Raw genomic sequence first — 22,140 nt, 5'->3', positions numbered from 1 at the left:
CCCTAAATGTTGCTGATAAAATGCTAACTGTAAATCACATAATTGTTTTTCCAGTGTAAACCGATAGATTTTTAAGGACACACAATATTTTATGAACCATACTATGCACGACAAAATTATTCTCACGTTTAAATATAAACACATTACAACATTAAATATAAACACACAACAATATATCACATTTTGAATCCCCTTACAAATAGTAAAAGTGAAAAATAATTGAGTACTAACCTTTGTTCGTCTCGAGGAAATGTGTAGAAATGTATTCCATCGGATTTTGACGAAATCTTACTCTTGCAATCCTTAAATCGGCAGTATCGATACGCCATTATAAGAAATTTTTAAAAATGGTTCTGAAAAGAGCCTTTTATAATTAAAAAGAACAAATTAATAAGTTATAACTAACACAAGAAATTCACGTTAGCAGCTAACAAGATTTGGGTAAAATCAAACAAATCTGTAGAATATCTGGAATAGAAAACAACCAATGACTGAAAAGAAAAAGAGCATGCGCAATTTTACTGATTGTGTTTCCACATCGCTACCGCTACGAGCGTTGCGGTCGCTTCGAAGCGCGAGTTCTCCCATTAAAGTGTCGACGCTTTACTTACATTCAGCTTTGGTTGAAACAGTCCATTCTCAATGCAAACCAAGGAGGTTAGAATAGGAGGAGGGAAGGTTCAACTCAAAGGGTGAAGCTTGGCGGCCATGTTCCTGTTATCGCTGTGACTTGTGCAAGGAAGTCTGTAATTGCAATATTTTTTTCTTTTCTTTTTGAAGCATGTCAGCTTGTGTTGTATACGGATGCACAAACAGATTTTTGAAAAAGATTCCTGGGATTACTTTCCACGCGTAAGTATTGATTTTTTTTTATGTAATTTGATAACTATGGTAAAAAATAACACAATGCCATGTTGTTTTCTTTTCAGATGTAAGAAAAGGGACTTAAAATATGTTAAATACATTTTAATGTTTCTGTTTATAGCTGGTATCTTTGTTCCTTAACATACAATGATGTATGCTAGGATTTAAACTTTATAATTTGAACATTTTAGGTAATTTGTTTGATAATTTTCATGAAAAGTAAGACATCAATTGTTACTATTTTTATGAATTTTAAAGGTGTTAAATAAAGTAATGCTTTTCTTTATGTATTAATTATTATTCAATTTAAAGTTTTTGAACTGTTAAGAATATAATTTGTGCATTTGATCAAGATAAACTTACTTTTCTGTTGTTAAAATGTTTTTGCATAAATTTACAAATTTGTGTGCAGTATAGCGATAAAAGTAAGTAAAATATTTACACAACTGAACATGTGGAAATATGTATCCAAAAATATAGGTATATTTCTCTAATTTAGCTTAATTCAAGGCAATTTCTTTGAGATTCATAAATATGAAACGCGCATAAACTGAAATCACTGAATTCACATAAATCTGTTTTATTTATTATCTAATAGAACCTAAACAAATTCTATTTTTAAAAGCTTTAATGTTATGCGCATGCATTTAGATTTCGAACTATTTCTTAATGATTTTCTGTACGTAGTAAATTACGGATATCATCTTTATAACTTTGAAACAAAAAACTAACAATAGCGAAGTATTTCATTATAAATTTTACATATTTTTAGTGGAAAATATATGCACGGAACAGCTTAAAAACACGTATCTTTCACTGCCGTAATGCAATGTTTTGAAGTTACAAACATGGACGCCGCTTGTTCGGTGGAGTTTCATTCCCCGATAGTGGAGGAAACTGCGAACCCTCCCTCCTTATATTCTAACCTCCTTGATGCAAACAGTGGCAGCAAGAAAAAGAAGTAGAAGTAACTACTATATTACATTAAAATAAGGACTAAATTAAATAAACATTTCAAGGAGGAGAGATGATGCAGTAAAAGGTTTAAAAATAAGCTATATTTTCCAACACACTGTCTTACTTTCTTTTTTGGTCCAAAATACGCGCTAAGGCTTATTTTCAGGGTATGGCAAAAATAAAAGTATATTTATATATTTTTATTTAATATTTATTTTACACAGAATACAGAAATTTAAATTTATTCAATTACAGTCATGTCATCTTCTGGAGCATCGTCATAAATAAAATTCTGAATTATATTCTGATTTTCTTCTAAATCTATTTCCTGTTGAATCATTGGTCCGAATCTCTCATGTCTTGCGATGTAGCTATCGTTAAATGAATACTTCTTGTTTAAGTAGCCTGTTCGTAGTGCATTGGAAACATCACTATCAGTTATTTTGTCCCATGAATTTTTTACCCAATTCACAACTTCTTGTGAGCCTGGTTTTACAAAATTACCTCGATGATTTCTCACCATCTGTTTCCAATATATTCATTGATTTCTATCCACAAATGATCCTTGAATGGCTTGTTTATTGCAATGTCAAGTGTCTGGAGGTAACCAGTCATTCCTGCCGGAATCATTATTTGATCAGTCTTCCTCTCAGCAAGAAAGTTTATCATGTCTTTAGTGCGGTGAGTACTGGCTGAATCCCAAACTAGTAAACCTCTATTCTGACCCCTCAACAGTGGTGGCAGCATAAAATCAACCCACTTTCTTTAACGAATTCTTTTTGTCGCATTATTTTAACTAGGGCTTATTTTCGGAGGATGTCTTATTTTACAAAAAGTTCCGAAAATCACGATAGGGCTTATTTTCAGAGGATGTCTTATTTTCAGAAAAAGACGGTAATTCATAATTTGTAACCCTGTACTGTGTAATTAACATTTTACTTTAAAGTACAACAAATAAGTGTAATAAAGTAAAGCAGTGAAAATTTAAAAAAAAAAGTCAGCCCTCAAATGTGTAGCAATTGTTCCCCTCCCCTTTGAATTGCTTTGAAATGTATGTAAAACTTTGGTAGTATGGTTTGTAGCAGTGCAATCATTTTGCGCATCTTAAATTTGCAGGTATAAATGATTTTCTTTATTTTGTAGTAGTTATCTGTATTTCTTTTGTAACAGCAGTATTACTTACAATCAGTGATTTCATGCAGACATTTCCTTGCCTTGGCAAAAAATTCAAATTTGGAGCATCCATTTTTTCATAATGTATTGTATGGAAATGCAAGCATTCTGGTGTTAAAAATTCAGAACCACTTTTGAAGATTTTTATGGAATTACAGTTCTTTTCTTCAAATACTATACAATAATTTTTTTGAGATCAAAAATTTTTTTATATTAATCTGTAATAGTTTTTTCTCCCTTTAAAATGAATGCATTTTTCTCCTGAATAACCTTACTTTTATTTCTTTGAAGCAGAATCAAATTGTTTTTGTACCCAATGAGAGCAATCTGATTTTTATGGCATCTCCTGTAACTGAAGCCACACTTATTCATGCAAGAAAAATGACTGTTGGTGAGGATGTAAAGAAAACTCTTGAACTGACTTTGAAATTCAAAGTAAGAAAGAAAAGTACATGATATTTTAATATTTCATTATTTTATTTTATATTATTCAACATAAAGACTCTTCTAGAGATTAGGCACTTTCTTATTATCCATACTCCCTCCCAAAATGTTGCCAATCATTGTTGATTAATTCTTTTGGCCAAGCTAAGATGTGAAACAGCTATTTTCAAATATGGCTGCACATTGAGAATTAAATAAAACATCAACTCATTGACAAAATCAAAAAAGCACAAGAAACATCCATAATAAAACACTTTTTTTGTGTGTGTGTGTGTGTGCGTGTGCTGTTCTTCCCGTACACAGCACTATAAAAGAATTGCAGAACTCTGTCATTCCAAACAACTTGGCACTGTGAACCCTGTTGTTACTGAACTGGCCCTGTACATAAGGGATCTGTTTTCGCTCTAAAAAAAAAAAAAAATCAGAGAATTGATTTGATATTGGATATGCTGTTATTTTCCAATAACGATCTGTTTTTGTGGGAGAAAAAAGTCAGAGATTTGCAGAAATCAGTATTGGCTCACAAATTTTGATCCATAAAATTTGATTATTTATGAAGTACAACTTCATGGAATACCAAATTTTGTGTACTCTACTGTTAGGCAAACTAGAAATACAGCATTTTCTTTTTCATCATGAAATTCCTATACATTTCCTTACAAGAAAAAAAATGCACTAACTGCAACAGAAACAAACAGTAATGTCTGTTGAATTTGAAGATGGAAATTGCTGCACACAGACCCATACCTTTGTTGCCATATAATGGCATTTGGCTATATAGTACTTTGCCTTATGAATATTTTTCAGGGGGTGCAGATAATCAGAAAGTATAAAGATTGTTTTGATGTAACTCTTTCCATGCTGGTCTGAAGATATATTTTCATATATGTGCTTAACAATACTTCTCAAATTATATTTAATATTGTATTTATAATATAATATATAATATATAATATAATATAATTTATAATATAATATTGTATTTATAACAATTAAGTTCCAAGCATGATATTCACAATGATTTGCTAGCAGTTCCTTTGTTGAGTAGCATTATACGTATCATGCTCAGTGGAGGAAGAATTTTCCTCATTTCTTTAGTGTCTAAGCTTATGTAGTAATTAGAAGAAAAAGAAAGGCACTGTCTTCTTTTTTATAAAATTAAACTGGAGATCAGAATAATATGCACAATGTTATTTTTTAGATTTGGCTACCCTCCTGCTATGAAAATGGAATGATGGATGCAAGTTGCAGCAGTTATGAATTGGTTCTATAATCTATAATTGTTCTGTGATGTGTATTTGATAGACATGGGTTATATTCATAATCTGTCACAAGCAGAATGCAGGGGCTAGAAAGGTGGATTCATTTAGCTATCACCAAGACACCAAGCTATGTTAGCTTTACATCATTTCAGAATAGTCATTGTCAATATATGAAAAGAGTAAATTTTCACAGGTAATATAAGAATGGAACTACCATTGCATGAAAAGTGTCCAAAAACCCAAAGCATGGGAAACATGATGTCAGATCACATAATAAGGAATTTAACATTAGTGCCATTTAAGCCATTAGTTAGTTCACTGTATTGTACATATTGTATTTTGTGGAGTTTAATATTATTTCTATGGTATCAGTATCACCTTATACCTGGGCTATCCATTTTGCATTGTGGCCAAAATACCTACCAGTATTATTAGCATGTCATCAGGTGTTGGCCTGAAGAATGTCTTCATTGGATCATGATGATTATTTCTATGTGGTCTGATTGAATGAATTATTATATTTCAGTTCTTTCAAGTGAATGGATATATTCTCATGCTGGTCAGCAAAGTGCTGTGCAAGCTATTGATGCCTCTTAAGGAGAACTGATTCCATTACATGAATTTACAGGGTTTGTATGGTCGTTAAGAGTCCTTAGATTTTTTGGAATCGATTTTTGGTCCTTAACCCTTCAGCACACGTGCATCACTGTGCTACGTTAGTACACGCGCGGGGCAAATTTTACCCCAGTGTTTGTTTTTCGGAGTTCAACCCCCAACGTATAAAAAAAATGCATTTTCTTTGTTTTAAATGAATGTATAAATGATTAATAGCTTTGTGAATTCTACTAAATCTTTTTTCCAGTTTTAATTCGAGATAATCTTACTTTAAGTTATACAAACATTTCCATATTGGTTACCTAAAGTAAACCATAAAAATCGAAATTTATGCAAAAATACTAACGTATAAGCTACATATATGATTTCTTATATTAGAAAAATTAGTTTTCACATGTACATATTTTTTAAACATAAGTGTTTATTATACAGAGTGGTTGGATAAAGCACTAGAGGAATATGAAAAGGCTGCATTCTTACTAGCTTTTTTCCTTAAAACTCAATATAATGTCATACAATTATTCATATCAAAGAATAGATTCTAAATACGAATATTAAAAAATATAAATAACACATAGGTTTTCCGCCTCCCCCTCCTACCCGAGTTTAATTATTCAAATAATCTCGTTTTGAACAATCCTCACAAAGTGTGACAACATATTTTTACAAACAATTTCTTAGGGTAAAAGTCTGCAGGAACTTCTATTCCTGCCAACCTTTTTACTCCAATTTTAAGTTCTTTCGAGAGATATAGAATTACAGCCCTTTTTAGGACACGTTCTTTTACAAGTTCTAATGCTAAATCTTTGAGAAAAGCTCTTCAGTTCATATTCACTTTGTCGTTATTTGATTGATGAATAATAAAGCATTTATACCTGCAATGTCCATTAGTCCGAAAAATGCCATTAGAGGCCAGCGGCGGCATTTTCTTGAAACAGACTAAGTTCCACATAACTCATCAACAGTATAAACATCCCCTTTTGAGAAATCCTTTAGACAATGGATCGATTTGATTATCCTCGTGCATGGATGATAGAATAAGAACCAATTTACTCTTTTTTGGAACATATGAAGTAAGAGTTAATTCTTTAACTCTAAACCCAAAACGCGAAGAGTACAGAAGCCTGTTCTATTTGGCAGAAATTCTTCTGGAATTTCACGCTTATCTTTTCGAAGCATGTCCATTTGCGCTTTTTCAATAATTCATTGGCAACATGGCATTCATTCATTGGCATTTATCCAAACATGTCAATTTGTGCTTTTTCAATAATTCATTAGTGAAAGGAATGCTCATGTACCAATTGTCCATAGTTATATTTATTTCAGTGCAGCTTATGGGTGCAATAAGTCTTTGTACAACATCCAATGCCACATTTGATTTTCTATATAGTCCGACAGACTGCTGACCTGCCTAAATTTCTAGGTTATATCTGTAAAATGTATGAGAATCGCACAAAGCAAAAGTTTTTATTCCATATCTTGAGAGCTTACTTTTCATAAATTATCTGAATTTATACCTTTCTCGAAACGGTTCTAATTTTTCGTTTATAGTACAATATTCAGATAAAGAATATATTTTTTGAATGTTTTTGATAAATATTTCAAAAACATTTCTAATAAGTGCAAGTCTAGCCGTCATCTTTCGCTCTGCTCGTAAATTTATGTCATCAAACCTAATACACCTCAACAGAAAGTGGAATCAGTTGATAGATAAGTGGAATCGGTGGTTATTTGAAAAACAGTTATTGCGCTTCTGTCAGCTGACCACAAAGCTTTGCTTCTCAGCACTCCAGCATAATATAATGGGAAAAACAATGTCTTCAATTCAGCTACGTTTGTCTCTTGTGCATCCTGTTCTCTAGAGAATTTGTTTCTTATTGATGAAATGTAAATGTTTGCTGATTTCACCAAATCTTCCATTATTTCTTCATCAAAAATTTGCAATAAACACTCAGTTGGATTTTTCAAATTTCTAAAGCTTTTCTTGACACCAGGTAAATGTGTCACTATATTGTGCAGTCGTGTCCGAACGTTTTTCAAGTGTAATTCTTTACTTCAAATTGTTCCATCTTTTCAAACATAAAAATTACCTGATGTCAAAGAAGATATACTTCCTAAATCATGTGAATCAACATATTACTGGTCAGAATCAGTTTTGTGAACCACTTTCAGAAATATTATCGGAATCGGAATCTTCAATTTCGCTATCAGTTTCAACACTAGCGAGAAAACTCGCAATCGTTACTACACACTCATCTCGATGAATGTCTCTGTAGAAGTGAAACATTAGTACATGCGCAGGGTAGCTACAATCCCATTGCACATTCCTTTCCCGAAAACACAAAATTCCAAGGACAGGGGAAAAATTCCTCTGGACGATCCCTTCCTAACCTTGATCTTGAAAGGTATATGAAGTACTAGAAAGATCACGTATGACCGTCTCTTATTTTCTAAGAAAAGATTACACATGGGGTGGATTTTACCCCAGCGCGTGTGCTGACGAATTAAAAGTCCTTAATTTTGGCCAAAATCACCAGAAGGTCCTTAATTTTAATCATCTGAAATTTCTGTCTGTTTTTACAACTCATTTTGAGCGTGAATTAGCATTTTGGAGGAATATTTTTGGCAATTTACTGCCATATATATGGTTATCTTTTGAATGAGTTCATGAGTTATAATTTGTTTCTATTTCTAATATAAATATGGAATACTCGAGTTTCCTAGAAACTCGAGAGGTTGAGAACATCTGCACTAATGATGTCATGAGATCGGTGACTCATGTATAACATTAAAGTAAAAAATTTTTATTTTTTGCTGTCATATTATAAAGTTCATTTTGGCAACTTATTATACAATATTTTGAATCTGAAAATAAACAAGGTATAATGCTATAAAGCACAATTTATGAAACAGCTCTTAGCAAAAGCAAAATTAGCTATGTAATTGATTAAAAATGTCTTCTTTTTAGTTTTTTCATAGTAAGAGTTTTTCCCATGTAATTGTCTCAGAATACTCAAAATTCTCAGAATATGCATCAGTTTTCTCTACAAAATTAATTTTATACTTCCCCCCCCTTTTATTTTTCCAAAATATATCTGGCTTTTTGCTGTTACAGAATTGGTAAGGATAATTATCTATAGGATTTTAGACATTGCAGCTTGGAAAGTTTAGAAGGATTTGAAGGCAAGATTTATAGACCTATGATTCTAGAAGATTCGAGAAATATGTGACAAAATGAAAAATGTCTCCATGGTATCAATACGGAATGGATGTATTTTACAGAAAGTTTGCAATTAATTTCTTACTTTTTGGAGAACGTCTGGAAGAACAATGAAAACATAATATTTGAATGTTTTACTTCTGATACTAGAATCTTAACATGTTTATCTTCTCTTTTCTCTACATTTCACTAGACACAAGCATGCAAAATATCAAAAACGCTTCTAATCTTATCACATGAGTAGGCAATTATAGAAAGGGATTTTTTTATTAATATAGAATTTGAAAACTTACAATTTAAAAGATTCATCTGATATGTCTTAATGCATCATACACATGCTGGCACTAGGTATTTTCCCACCTGATTCAATCTCCTTGGATTCTAAATTCTGCTGCCTAGTGTCTTTCTAAATTATGCTTCCAATACCTGCTCTAAATTCTAAAAGTTTTCCCATTTCTAGATTTCGTTGTTTGGTGTATCACTAAATTCTAGAAATTCTGCCACATCAGCCCCACCAGCGTTTACTATATATATTTCATATTTCTTCTGAATGTTCGTATTACTAAATAAATAAAATTAGCCTCTTTTTCTGTACATTCTAAATGCATTTAGTGTTTTTTAGAATTAACAGAAATCCTTAATTAAATCCAGAAATTCCAAAATGAATAGGAAACGTGTTGAAGAAAGAAACTGAATATACAAAGAAAATTATTCTTCAAATATATGTGCAGTTATTATTATGTAAATTACTCAATTGTTTATGATTTCAGCCTTTACTATAATTTCCCATTTCTATTTCCTCATATGATAGAGTTACTGAGCCAGATTAAATTTAAATTAAATTGTATAATCTTTGACCACTTCACATTTTTAGTTTGAATTTAACTGTTCTTGTTTAATTATGTCTCCATGAGTTGCAATTGCTTTTGTTAGCATCAGAACATGCCTTTATGTTCTAAGTTCTTTTTAAATAAAAGGCTTATTTAAACCTTTGTCTAATATTGTAGTTAATTTCAGACATGGCGATAAAGCTTCATGTCTGTCAGGGGTTTTGGACTATTTAACTTTTACCAGAACAATTAAACCCTCATAGGTACATTGTGGAGATGTTGACAAGTTAGGAGATAAAGCACACAGAAACTAGCGAGAGCATTGGTTTGCATATTGAGACAAATCTCTAATTGTTAGAAAAGATGCTTAAAGAGAAGGAAATTGATATAACTAGCCAAAATGTCTGGGAAGGCTTCAAATTAAAATGATGGATAAATATTTCTTTGAGTGTTGTTGTTACAAAACATAAATGTTTTGTAGCTTTTAATGTGTAATTATCGTAATAACATTTAAGAATCTGTGTCATAAATTACATGTGTTTTAAACTGAAATTTCATTAGATTTTGATTTTAATAGGGCTTTTTTAACAAATATTGTTAAAAAATAAAATTTAATAGTGGTCATGTAAATCCATAATGACTAATGTTATCAAACTACCTAATTTAACTATTTATAACTAATTGCTTACCCTTAAAATTATCTCTACATATTAGAATGAGTTATTACCTTTCATTAATACTCGCTGTGGTCACAATATAAAATATAAAAATGTAAAAATTGAAGTAAAACTTATTCTTTTCATCTACTGAGACTTAAAATAATACAAAACAACTTATCACCTCTGGTGCTTTAATGGCTTATTGAAACCTTAAAGTATATTAATTGGGTTACAAACCCTGGAACTGTACACGAAGCTATGACACTAACTGCATCAAACAGAGCCTGACTAACTTTCAACGCTTGCCAACTGTGCCTACATCAGGCTTTTCAGGTTGGCTTTAATCAGCAGGTCTCTTTCTAGACAAGCAGCAGCAGTGACAACATTCAGTCTTTTGGTTATAAATCATGCTGATTATGATCTTATTCTCATTTTAACGTATGCTGTTTGACATAAATCTACTTGCTTATTTACTAAACCTCTAGACTGACCAAGGATGTGACAAAATGAAACATACACACACACATACACAAATAATAATAATAATAATAATAAAGCTAACTGTTAGTAAAACATAAATGTCACTTATATTCTTTCAAATATGTCCAACTATTATAAGTGTAAAATATTTAATGCTACTTGATAAATTGCATGAAATTTATTTTATTCTCAAATTTATTGACAATTATGTTAATGACTTCAAGTTTAGTAATAATGCATACTACTTAGGGATCTATTTTATTTTTGGGATGGTATTACGAAAGTAAAATTCAGGCATAGATATGTAAATTATCTATCTCATATATTATAAATCTATTAACAAAGCTACAAACACTGAAATTTTGCGATAAAATGTTCAAACAGTGCTGCTAATTTGATATTCTATCTGTAAAAATATAAGAATGTACTATGTATAATACTATGTCAAGGTTTTCTAATTTGATGAATAGTTTATTTAAAACTGTGGTACACTTTTATAAAATAAGGGAAATTCGTGGCCTTGAAATGAAACATTTATTAGTGATATTAAAAATTGTATTTTTAAACTTCTTTTCATTTTTGTTTTCGGCACAGCTAAGCAGGCATTGACAGAAAGTATCGTCTTCATATTTGGCGAGAATTTATCCTAATTTTCTTTAAGATCAATTAAACTACCTTTAATGTAATGATGAAAAGGAGATTATACAAGCAGGAGCCAAGCGATGTACAAAATCCGATGAGGCAGGATGGTGCGACTTAGAAAGCTCAAAATAAAATTGGTATTATCCCGTTTTTATTTGCAAAACATAACGAGGGAAGAAACTCTTAATGTAACTTCAGAAGCAGAACTGGCAATAACCGAATATTTTGAAAATTGTCCAATTCCAAGTGAACCCAAACGGGTAACAGGGAGAGTTCTTTCACTCAAATGAGTATCATTTATTTTTATATCGGAAACTGAAAAGAAAACGTTTAGGAGCCTGGATTTCTAAGTTACGGCTCATTTGAGCAAATAGACGGGAAATGCGAGTGGTTTATCGATCAAGTACACCCACTCATCTGGGCCTATTGCTCAAGATTTTCTTCCTTAACAAGTAACGTATTAGGGATATCATAAACATTTCTCTTCTGTAAACAATATAGCATTCAAGAAATAGTATTATGGGCTATTGAGGTTATCCGATATACGTGTAGAGATGCCTAATGTTTGTAAGCTATATTTTACATCTCTAAAGTGAAAAGATGTACTTTCCAATAGGGAATTTGATAGCCACGAATAAATAATCAAGGATAAAATACTATTAAATTTCTAGTCTGTTACATTTAAAATCGTAATTATTCATTTGTTTTGACTCATCTCCGACTGATCCACTTGGATGCGCTTTACCATAAGTGGTAAAGCGCATCCAAGTGGTAAAGCCAGAGCACTGGTAGCTCACTCCCGGCTATGAATCACTGCAAACGGGCTGGCTACGTTGGTGTTTTCATGGTTTTCTTCATGTGAAACATGTATATGAGCCATTTTCCTTAGAAAGTCCTCCATGAAGGCATCCCACCCCTTAGGCAGATAGCCCTCATGTGCTTTGCCATAAGTAAGTAAACCAAACCAAACCAAGGGGCCTAAAGCATAACCAAATAGCAAACACAGCCTGACTTCTTAGTCACCATAAAATTTATGTACTTGAACGGATGTTAGTATCAGACAAGTGTGATAAGTCACATAAGGCTATCCTAAATTATTTATCCCCTTTAGGCATGGGAATGATTTACAAGTTAATGCTTAAAGCCTGCTAATGTGCTAAAAATAAAGAAAGCAATAGTGAAATTATGTTCTTAGTTATTAAGATTTACCATATGTACTCACGTATAATTCGACAATTTTAAGAAAACAATAAAACTTCACCGTAGGGAGTCGACTTATACGAAAAACCTAAAAAAAAGTGTCCGCCGCCGCTAGTTGATGACACGTTGGCGAACTTCATTATTAAATATATCATTCATGCAGAAAAAAACACAAAATTTTTATTTATTCTTTCCATTTTATTTATTAAATTTGTTTCAATTTTATTTTCTATTTATTAGAAAATTTCACCCACCTTCATTTCATTTCATTATCTGGCGTTACAGAGCAAGTCAATCTGTAGAATATTTGTGAGGTGCTCTTTGATTATTATAACCATATTGAATCAATAACTATAACCATGCCGAATGTCTGTCTATTTATCTTGATCATACACGTACTTTTTTACTTTTCCTGCTTTTCATAATGTCTGATTTAGCAGAATATACAAAAAACAGCCCTTTTCAAAGCCACACACTTTCTGCAATGAGTTGTGTAAAAGAAAAGAATGATTTTCACTGTGAAATTGAAGCTGAAAGTAACTTCATTTGCGGAAAGTACGAACAACTGTATTGCATCATGTAAGTTTGGCATGAATGAGAAGATGGTTCGTGACTGGAGTGAAAATGTGCCTATATTAAAGAAAACCTTTAAATCTAAAAAGGCCCTACGTCATGGATTGGTGTCTTTCCCAGAATAGGAAAAAGCTTTCAGTGACTGGATTCTAGACAACAAAATGCAAGGTTATGTCATAACCCAAATTGGTGGTTGTAAATAACTCCTTTCGTGCATCACAACATTGGTGCACAAGATTCATGAATCGTTATGGACTATGTTTATGCCATTGTACCAAAATTTCGCAGAAATTGTTAAGCTGACTCGAAGATAAATCAATAAACTTCCAAAAGTATGTGATTGTAAAAGAAAATACCTAATTTTGAAATGTCCCAAACAGAAAACATGGATGAAACCCCCATGACTTTTGATCTCCCTGAAAATTTCACTGTTGATAAAAAGCGTAAAAAAAAAATTCATATAAAAATAATTTTCATGAGAAAACTCGTTTCACAGTAGTTCTTACCTGTTTGGGAAATAGCAATAAGCTGCCTCCCATGATTATTTTCAGGTGAAAAACGTTACCGAAAAAGACAGCATTTCGAGGTGTTCTTGTTCACACCCAGAAAAATGGTTGGATAAAGGACACTAACAATTGATTGGTTTCAAAATGTATTGTGCAAAAAACTAGGTGCACTTTTAGGGAAACTTTCGCTTTTGATTTGGGATATGTTTCGACCGTATCGTTCAGAAGTTGTAAAAAAGCATGCAGAAAGTTCAAAAACAGCACATTCCATGATCCCAGGAGGGCTGACATCCATATTACAATCACTGGACGTCAGCATAAATAAGCTGTTCAAGGTGAATATTAACAAGTGTTGGGAAGAATGGACACAATCTGATTTGCCTACTAAAACCAAAGGTGGCAATATTAGAAAGCTGGACATAACTTTAATTGCACGGTGGGTGAAAGACACTTGGGACATGTTTCCAGCTGAAATGGTAATTAAATCTTTCAAAAAATGCTTTATCGGCAATAACTTGGATGACACAGAAGATGATGTAATCTATCTAAGTGACAATGACGCTAGCTGTGATGAAATTTATGACTTCCTAATGACTGAAAAAGAATGTCAGAATTTATTTGCAGATTCTGACTTTGGATCAGAATTTGAAGGATTTGAATGAAAATCTTTGAAAATTTTTTACATATTTTAAAATTTTATCATGTGCTAAAATGAAAATAAACAAAAATTTGTTAAAAAAGTGAATTCAATTTTAACCAGCACGTCGGCATGCTATTTTATCAGTGGCGGCGCTGCTCATGCGACAAATTTGTTTTTCCAAACATTTTCCTCAAAAGTCAAGGAATCGACTTACACATGGGCATATATGGTACATTTTCCTCTTTCTACAAGAAAATAAAGTACGATTCCTAAAATTCAGAAATCACATACTAGGAAAATGCCATTAATATGATATAAAAAATGAATGAAGTTCCTTATGTTAATAAGTATAATTTAACTACATAATCAGGTTAAAATAGTAGTGTCATAACTTATTTGTTGTGGAAAATATCACTGCTGTGTTCACTGCAAAAAGGGTCAAATTTATTTTCATAGCTTTTTAAAAAATATGAAAAGTAAATTTAGCAATATATGTATTATCCCCCCCCCTAAATTTACCATTCAGAATGTTCTTCCAATTTGATTTTTAGTTTACTTTAATCCTTGACTTTGGTTCATAAATTTTTTACATTGTTTCGTAATATTTTTTATCCAATTTTTTTTTCAGTTTATACTTTTATAATAAGTGTGCAATAATCATATAGTTTCTTAAAGAAGTTTGTTTCATTAATTTTTGTGTTAGTTAAAGTAAAGATAATTTCATATTTATAGCCGTGTTTATGTTGTGTGAACTATGACAAGAACAGACAAGTTGAATTTTTAAAAATAATTCTATTTTATTTTGCTTTCAGTGTGTTTATGTGTCAAATTTGGAGAATTACTGTCATATTTATTTTTGATGTTATGATTTGATATCTGTGGTAGCTTCTGCATAATTTGTTTGTCAGTTTTGGGAATTTGTTATGATTTATTTATTTTTATTTCATCATAATTGTATAGTTTATCTAGGTGGAATCCATTTGTATGCAGAACATTGTTTCAAATTTCATTACTTCTATAATTACACAATAAGCTGTAAAGTAAATGAATTTACCATACTACTAAAAATATGAATATCAAAATAAAATTTGAAAATAATATATGAGCGCATGCCTTGTGAAAAATATATAACCTCTTGCCTGAATGCAAATCTGATACCAAGAATTTGTTTTTCATTGATGACCCTGAGAGGGTCTATAATTTTCATTTGAAACCAAAAAGTAGATTTATGGCAATACTGTTAGAGTAAGAAATACTTCGCTAAGGAGATTATGAAATTTACTTAAAAACTGAGTAGATGTGAGTTATTATTAATTCCTTTTATTAGTGTGTATTTTTACAGTTTCTAATTTTTTAAAGGACATATACATATCTTACATGACTATTATAAAATAGATAAGTAATTAAAATTTTATACCACATAAACTAGCATTACTGTATTTTTCTTATATTTGAGCATTCTCATTCTTCAAATGAATTAATTTCCTCCATTGGGGGGATATCAAAAAGTGTTAGTGAGAACATTATTTAACACATCTGCATTGAGTATACATAGGAAGATAGATATGCTGAATTTTGTTTGGCTTATGCATTAAAATTTAATGTCTTATCTCTACCTGCAGCTGTAACTTGTCTTACAATATAAGTATTTTTTGCATTTAAAATTAAGTTTTAATAATTAGTTTACAGCAATTATATTATTTTTTTCTGACTTATGCTTCATGAACTTGTGTATGAATGTAACTAACATGTTTTTTCAGGAAGAAAAAATACAATTTAAACCTGGTGATTCTTTTGGAATCATTTGCCCAAATCCATCTGTTGAAGTTGAAACATTATTAAAAAGGTATAAATTTTATTAAAGGTGTAATTTCATATGTGTTTTCAGCTTTTACTTCAAATAATTATTTCAGCTTTACATTCCTTATTTTGTTAAACACTTTTTATTAATTTTTAGATTAAATAGTCTGCATCTTGCAGATATGCCTGTTAATTTGCGATTAACAAAAGGCAGTAGTGGTAAACATACTGGTAAATTCCCTTCTCATATACCATCTTTCTTATCACTTAAGGATATATTCTTACACTGTGTTGACGTGCGATCTTTTCCGAGAAAGGTAAATGCTGTTTTTAATTTCTTGCATACTTTGACTCTCATACTTACTTATTTATCTGTTATGTATATCTGTTTTTTAAATAGTAAGCAAGTTTATTTGTGATACATAGTTATTGTTAGGAAAACAAAAGAAAATATGTATGAATAATGTATTAAGTGCTTTATTTCATAAAAAAGGTAAAATACATGATTGATTTTTTTTTGCAAGATGAAAAAAATAGATTAAGAATAGCTCATAATATAATTCTACTTGTTTCTTACAATTTTAAGTAGTGTTGATATTTTATACACATTGCATAAAAATTCTTACATAAAATGTATTATTTTTTGTAGGAATTACAGCAATTATTTTTATGAGATTTTTTTTTTTTTTTTCTTCTTGGTACTTTTTTAAATTAAGAAAAGATATTGCTTATTGGTGTGTTCTGACTTGATAAATCAATTAACTAACTCAACAAGGCATGGTATTTTATGCATTTTGTTTAGTACAGGAGTGTCCAATGTATTTGGAATGCCTGGGCAACATGACTGAGCACTGAGAAGCGACCCTAGAAAAATATGCCAGAACTTCCATTATGGAATGTAGCGGTTGTTAAAGACCACAGCATAACCTGTATTATTGAAGAAATTGCACTTTTTTTAAAGAAAAAACATGAACATGCCACTAAGTGAAGCATAATGCTGTTTACTTATATTCCATACGCCCTTTTTATAATGAATTCTCAGATTTTTTCCATTTAATTACTCTGTTATCGATTAACACATTAAACATTTTAAAAGCAATGTACAAAACCAAAGATTTAATTTTCTGTGTACTTTCAATGCACAGACCATTCTGTGTTGTTGTTTGACAAAATATTGTCTTCAATTAATTCTTTCAATTTAATCAAACTTCTATTCTTAAACTTAACTAACTTAAAGCTTTAAAAGTATTTTTAATAATTTTAAATTTTCATTTTAATTTTTTCAATAATGTCTCTAAATTATATAAATTAAAATACATTTGATATGTAATATATCCAGTTCGTATTTTTTATGAATATTTGCATCTTTATTGATAAACTCTATAAAAGATGTTTCAAATGTCAAGTTACTAATGCAGAAGCTCTCTCTGTCTTGCCATTTTTAATATTTTGAAGACTTTAAAATGTTAAACTCTTCTTTGAGGCTTTAGACTATAAATCAGAAATCTTTAGATTGCATCCCCATTCCCAAATTCAGGAGGGGGCTATGCATGCTTTTAATAACAGGCATCATAAAATGGAGCTCACAGTAATCTCAAGAACTTCATGAATGACTTGAAATTTATCTTCAAATGAGTAAAACTTAACTAAAGAAAAAAAAAAACTTAAAAGGATTTTCTTTACAATGCATATCTGATTCTAGCTGTGTGTATTCCAGTTTGAAATTAGCGATTTATTTTATAAAATACAAAGGTAAAACATATATACTAATGAAAATATATGCATAATGTAATATTTTGCATATTAATTTTGCACCACTGTCGAACGTTTTCAATAGAAACTGAATTTTCAGATTCATCACTATCTGCAGAGGAATCCGAGAAATTCTCATCAGTTTCTCAATATGCTTGAAATCAGAGTCAGAACTACTAACAGTTTTGGAAATATCATCAGGAATATAGGTTATATCACTCGCGAAACGCTTCCTGCCAGACATCTTTGAGCTCTGAAAAGCGCTCACAAAATGCTACATTTCGTATTCTTGTATATTTGGCAGAAATGTGGACAACTAACGCCATCTGTTAGCCCACTTCTAAATAAACAATTAAACATCACAGAAAAGCCGAAAGAAAACCTTGAATGGGAAAAGAGCTGGTCGCACAGTTAAATAGACGGCAAAAATTCATCCCTTCGGAAATCGCTGGTTGCACAAATTTTGCTACTTTTAAGTTGCCTGTGGAAATCGCGGGAAGCGCAGCGAGAGGGTTAAAAAAGAAATAATGATTTGAGACTTAATTTAAATCTGCTAAGGTTCTCATATTTGTTATTTCGTAATTTTATGGGTATATATTTTCATTAACGCACTTGCACATAATTGTTTTTTAGGTTTCCTAATATAAAATGTCCATCAATAAATATTTTCTCATATCCTGTGTGTGGAAATTAAGTATTTCTTACTGTATTTGAAAAATTAATGTTATTTTCTTTCTTTCATTATTTTAAATGCAGAATTTATGTTTTATGTGATTTGTTATTGTAACAAAAATTAAAACCATACCCGCAATTATATTCTTAATCAATGGGAAGAGAAGTATTTTTCATTAATTTTAAGAATGGATGTAGTATTTTGTTAATCTGTGGATCATCAGTTTCTATTGAAAAAAATCAACATTAAATGGCATTTTAGAACAATTTAAAAAATATGATATGAGTATCCTTCTAACAGAAATCTAAGAAAAGGTAAAGTGAAAGAACTGAAAAACATATTCATTGCTTGACAATCAGTGTTTACAAATAAAATGAAAGTTGCTACGATTGCGTCATTTAAGATAGCGCATCTACTTGTAATTCACACACACACACAAAAAAAAAAAAAAAACTTTGAGGATAGAAAAGTAATTAATGAAGCCATGCTTGCTTCATCAGAGATTTTATTTCAAAAGACTAAAAATAAGAATGAAATATGTCACAGGGTTCGTAGCGGTCCATACAAGTGCTTATAAGTCCTTATATTTGAAAATAAAATATAAAGGCCCTTATAGGTGCTTACTTTTTCTTTAAAGCCCTTATTTTGTTGTTTTTAGGGCTTATTTTTTGCTTTTAGTGCTTTTTTTTTAAATGAACGCGCAATTTTTCCGAATACCAAAGCCGAAACTAAATAAACAACTTTTCTTCCTAATATGGAATGTCAGATGGTGAATCATACTCCCGGAAATAGCTTTTCCCCCTTTCTCTGCATTAACATAACCTTTGGTGTGCGTGGAGAGTACAGACAGGTGCCTGTCGTTCTGTTGGTCAAAGAATTGCGAAAGCAGTAGAAAATTCCAGTACATTCGGCATTCTTTTCTTCCCTCCCAAATACTACAAACGTTTGAATTTCTATCAAGATATTAATAATTTGCATTCTCGTACTGCTTGGTCAGTTAATATTTGTGTTTATTATGATCGTTATGCTTATATTATGAGCATATGTATGAATGTTTATAATAACATAGTTGCAGTAATTGCTGAAATATAGTAAACTTCTAAAAATGGTTGTGTTAACACAGATTAGCTTTATAATTAATAATATTCGGAATGGCTTAAATAAAGGAAAAGTAATCGAATAGTCAAAATAATTTCATTTTTTTGGCCAATACATTATACAGTACGAAGGTTGGGAGGTTCTCCCATTTCTCCGCAAAATCTCGAATGTTGAAACTACCATAGTTCGCTGCAAAACAAGCAACGGACTTTTTTTTTGTCACTTTCCAATCTGGATTGAATAGGACTAAAAGTTCTGTGGTCTACCAACCCAAGCGAAGAATGATTCTATTCCGGAAATTTAACGCAGTCTGTTGAAAATTAGAATGAAAAACACCCCAGATTGGTAAGTCTCTTTCTTTTCCTTTATTTAGTTCTTTATTCTCCCAATACCGGCAGCTGTTGAATCTGATTGCGTAGTATCATGTAGGGAAGAATTACGGTGCACGTATTGCGCAATAATGTTTGCGATATTTTGCAGAGGTAATTAATTTTGATGTTCCGTCCGAGATTTGTTTATGAACACTTAAAAGAGTTCTACTGTGCTTGCTAAGCAGAACATTTTTCTGTTCCGTTGGTTTGTTTTTATATGATGCGCATATCGAAATGTCAAAAGCATTTATTTAGTGGGAAAAATCTAAAGAACGGCTACAGTCTATCGCCGCCCCTCCGCTCCTCTTTTTCAAGTTGCGCTCGACTGTCCGAATATTCGCCAATTTTCAAGTATGCGGGTAGTTAAGCTTTTACTGTTAAAGGATGACTGCCTGAAGCAAATTTCTGTCTTCTGATTTCAGAAATGTTCCTCTTTTTTACTTAAATTACTTTGCAATATCTGTTAAGGGAAAACTGATATACGATGAAAATTTAGAAAATGCTCAGAATTTAGATTTAAATTAGTTAAATATTAATATGAGTTGAAAAATAAATTGTATTTATTGTTAAGTTCCAAGTGAATAGAATAACTATGCCTTATTATTATTTATTTCCTCTATTTTGAACTGAAATTTCATCATTAAATCGTGTAATATAGTTTTGTTCTGCATAGTTTTTTTTCTCTCGTTGTAAACTAGTTCTGTAAATTGAACAGTAATTTAAAATTTTTTAAAAAAAAGTAATTATTTTCCATAATTGAGGTAATGCTTATTCTCTCTTAATAAATACTGCATTTCTCATATTTTAAATTACGAGTCTAATTTTTGAAGTTATGCAGTTATGCAGTTGTGTATAATGTAATTAGACAGGTGCTTATTTTTTTCTAAAAAATGTGCTTGAAAAGTGCTTATAGGTGCATATTTTTTTAACTAAAATGTGGCTATGAACCCTGTGTCAGCTATCCAAGATGTCTAGTTATCCAGAAAATCTGTCACTTGTGGCTTAGATGTTGTTTGTAAATGTCAGAGGACAAGAAAACGGTGATTTACAGAATTGTGTTTTCTTTAGTTTAGAGTGTGATAAATCAGCAGGTAACTATAATGTAGCTCAGTAAGCAAAGTAGTATTTTCATAAGGATGGTCTTTGATTGCCCAATGAAGGAAGATATATTGTCAGTTTTGCCATTAAAAAGCAATACATGTGGTGTGGGACCATGCAAGTGAAATTAATCTTCTGTTTCAAAAACTTGTCTCCATAGCAACAGACGACGTATCTGCTGTAAGCGGTTCTGCTGTTGGTTTTATCATATTATACAAGAATGATGCTGACTTTCCAAACATTTTTAACTACCATTGCATCACACATCAAAAGATATGTGCAAAAGTTTTACGCTGTAAAGATGTGATGAAAGTTGTTCTGAAAATTGTGTATTCAGTTTGGGCTAGGCCACTTCAGAGTTCTTTGTTTAAAATATAGACTGATGAACTTGATGTGTAGCATCGAACTTTAATGTTACATTCTCTGAAATTAGATAGCTTAGAAATTGAAAAACCCTACAATGATTTTTAAGCTCCTTCCGGAGATTGAACAGTTTTTACAATCTAGAGACGAAACTTGTGAAGAACATAATGATCCTAGCTGTTTATCTGATTTAGCCTTTCTTATATATGTAACAAACACAATGAATAAACTAAATCTTGAATTTCAGGGCAAAGAAGAGACTATTATTGAGTTAATATGAAGTATAAACATATTTAAATCCAAATTAAATGTATGGATATCTGAAATAAATGAATGTAACTTTTGCCACTCTACCAATTTGGAGAACTGCATCAAGAAATCTAGGAATATTGAAATAGTTAAGTATTCTGAACATCTCACCTAGCTTAAAACTAATTTCGAAATTTCTGATTTTCATAAAATTCAGCCCATTGTTTCATTCATTTCAAACCATTTGTTGGTACGAATATTTTCAAAATATTGCTACACATTGCATGTACATTGAATAAAAGCTCTACAGATCTATAAATGGAAAAGATTTATTGTCAGACTGATCTGCAATTAAAAACAAGAATATTATATATTAATATAAAAATAGATTATATAAAAATATATAAATATGTTATATAAAAATAGATTTTTTATATTCATAGATAAGGAAAAATATCCACTCTTAAAAGAAACGTTTTAAAGGTTCAACTCTTACTTTGAATGAGAGCAAGAGTTGAACCTTTAAAACATTTTTAAAAGTGAACGTTTGAACCTTTAAAACATTTTTAAAAGTGAACGTGAAAAGTGAAGTGGTTTGTAAAAGTGGGGGAACGTGTTAAAAATCAAAGTTTAGATCCAGGATAACAAACAAACATTTGAATATCTGTAGC

At 30.9% G+C, this 22,140-nt stretch overlaps 1 protein-coding gene and 1 long non-coding RNA gene across 9 annotated transcripts in view; both read left to right on the top strand.

The window, feature by feature from the left end:
* Positions 1 to 22,140, top strand: part of LOC118182340 (methionine synthase reductase-like) — a 128,025-nt gene that overhangs the window by 72,729 nt on the left and 33,156 nt on the right. For 7 of the 8 annotated variants that reach the window (XM_085809924.1, XM_085809923.1, XM_085809930.1 and 4 more), the window contains 3 exons: positions 3,286 to 3,429; positions 15,826 to 15,911; positions 16,023 to 16,182. In XM_085809924.1, the coding sequence (XP_085666050.1) occupies positions 3,286 to 3,429; positions 15,826 to 15,911; positions 16,023 to 16,182 (390 nt within the window). The remainder of the gene's footprint in view (positions 1 to 3,285; positions 3,430 to 15,825; positions 15,912 to 16,022; positions 16,183 to 22,140) is intronic. The other variant, XM_085809928.1, reaches the window with a different exon arrangement.
* Positions 4,699 to 5,330, top strand: LOC146992761 (uncharacterized). Its single transcript, XR_015039213.1, has 2 exons — positions 4,699 to 4,893; positions 5,227 to 5,330. It is a non-coding gene; the product is annotated as an uncharacterized LOC146992761 (long non-coding RNA).

Source organism: Stegodyphus dumicola, chromosome X2 (assembly GCF_044657685.1).
Source record: "Stegodyphus dumicola isolate Sdum_Otavi_A_Nest chromosome X2, ASM4465768v1".
In the NCBI taxonomy this organism is placed as follows: Eukaryota; Metazoa; Arthropoda; class Arachnida; order Araneae; family Eresidae; genus Stegodyphus; species Stegodyphus dumicola.
Note: the sequence above shows the minus strand (reverse complement) of the source record. Positions and strands in the feature narration are given on the sequence as shown.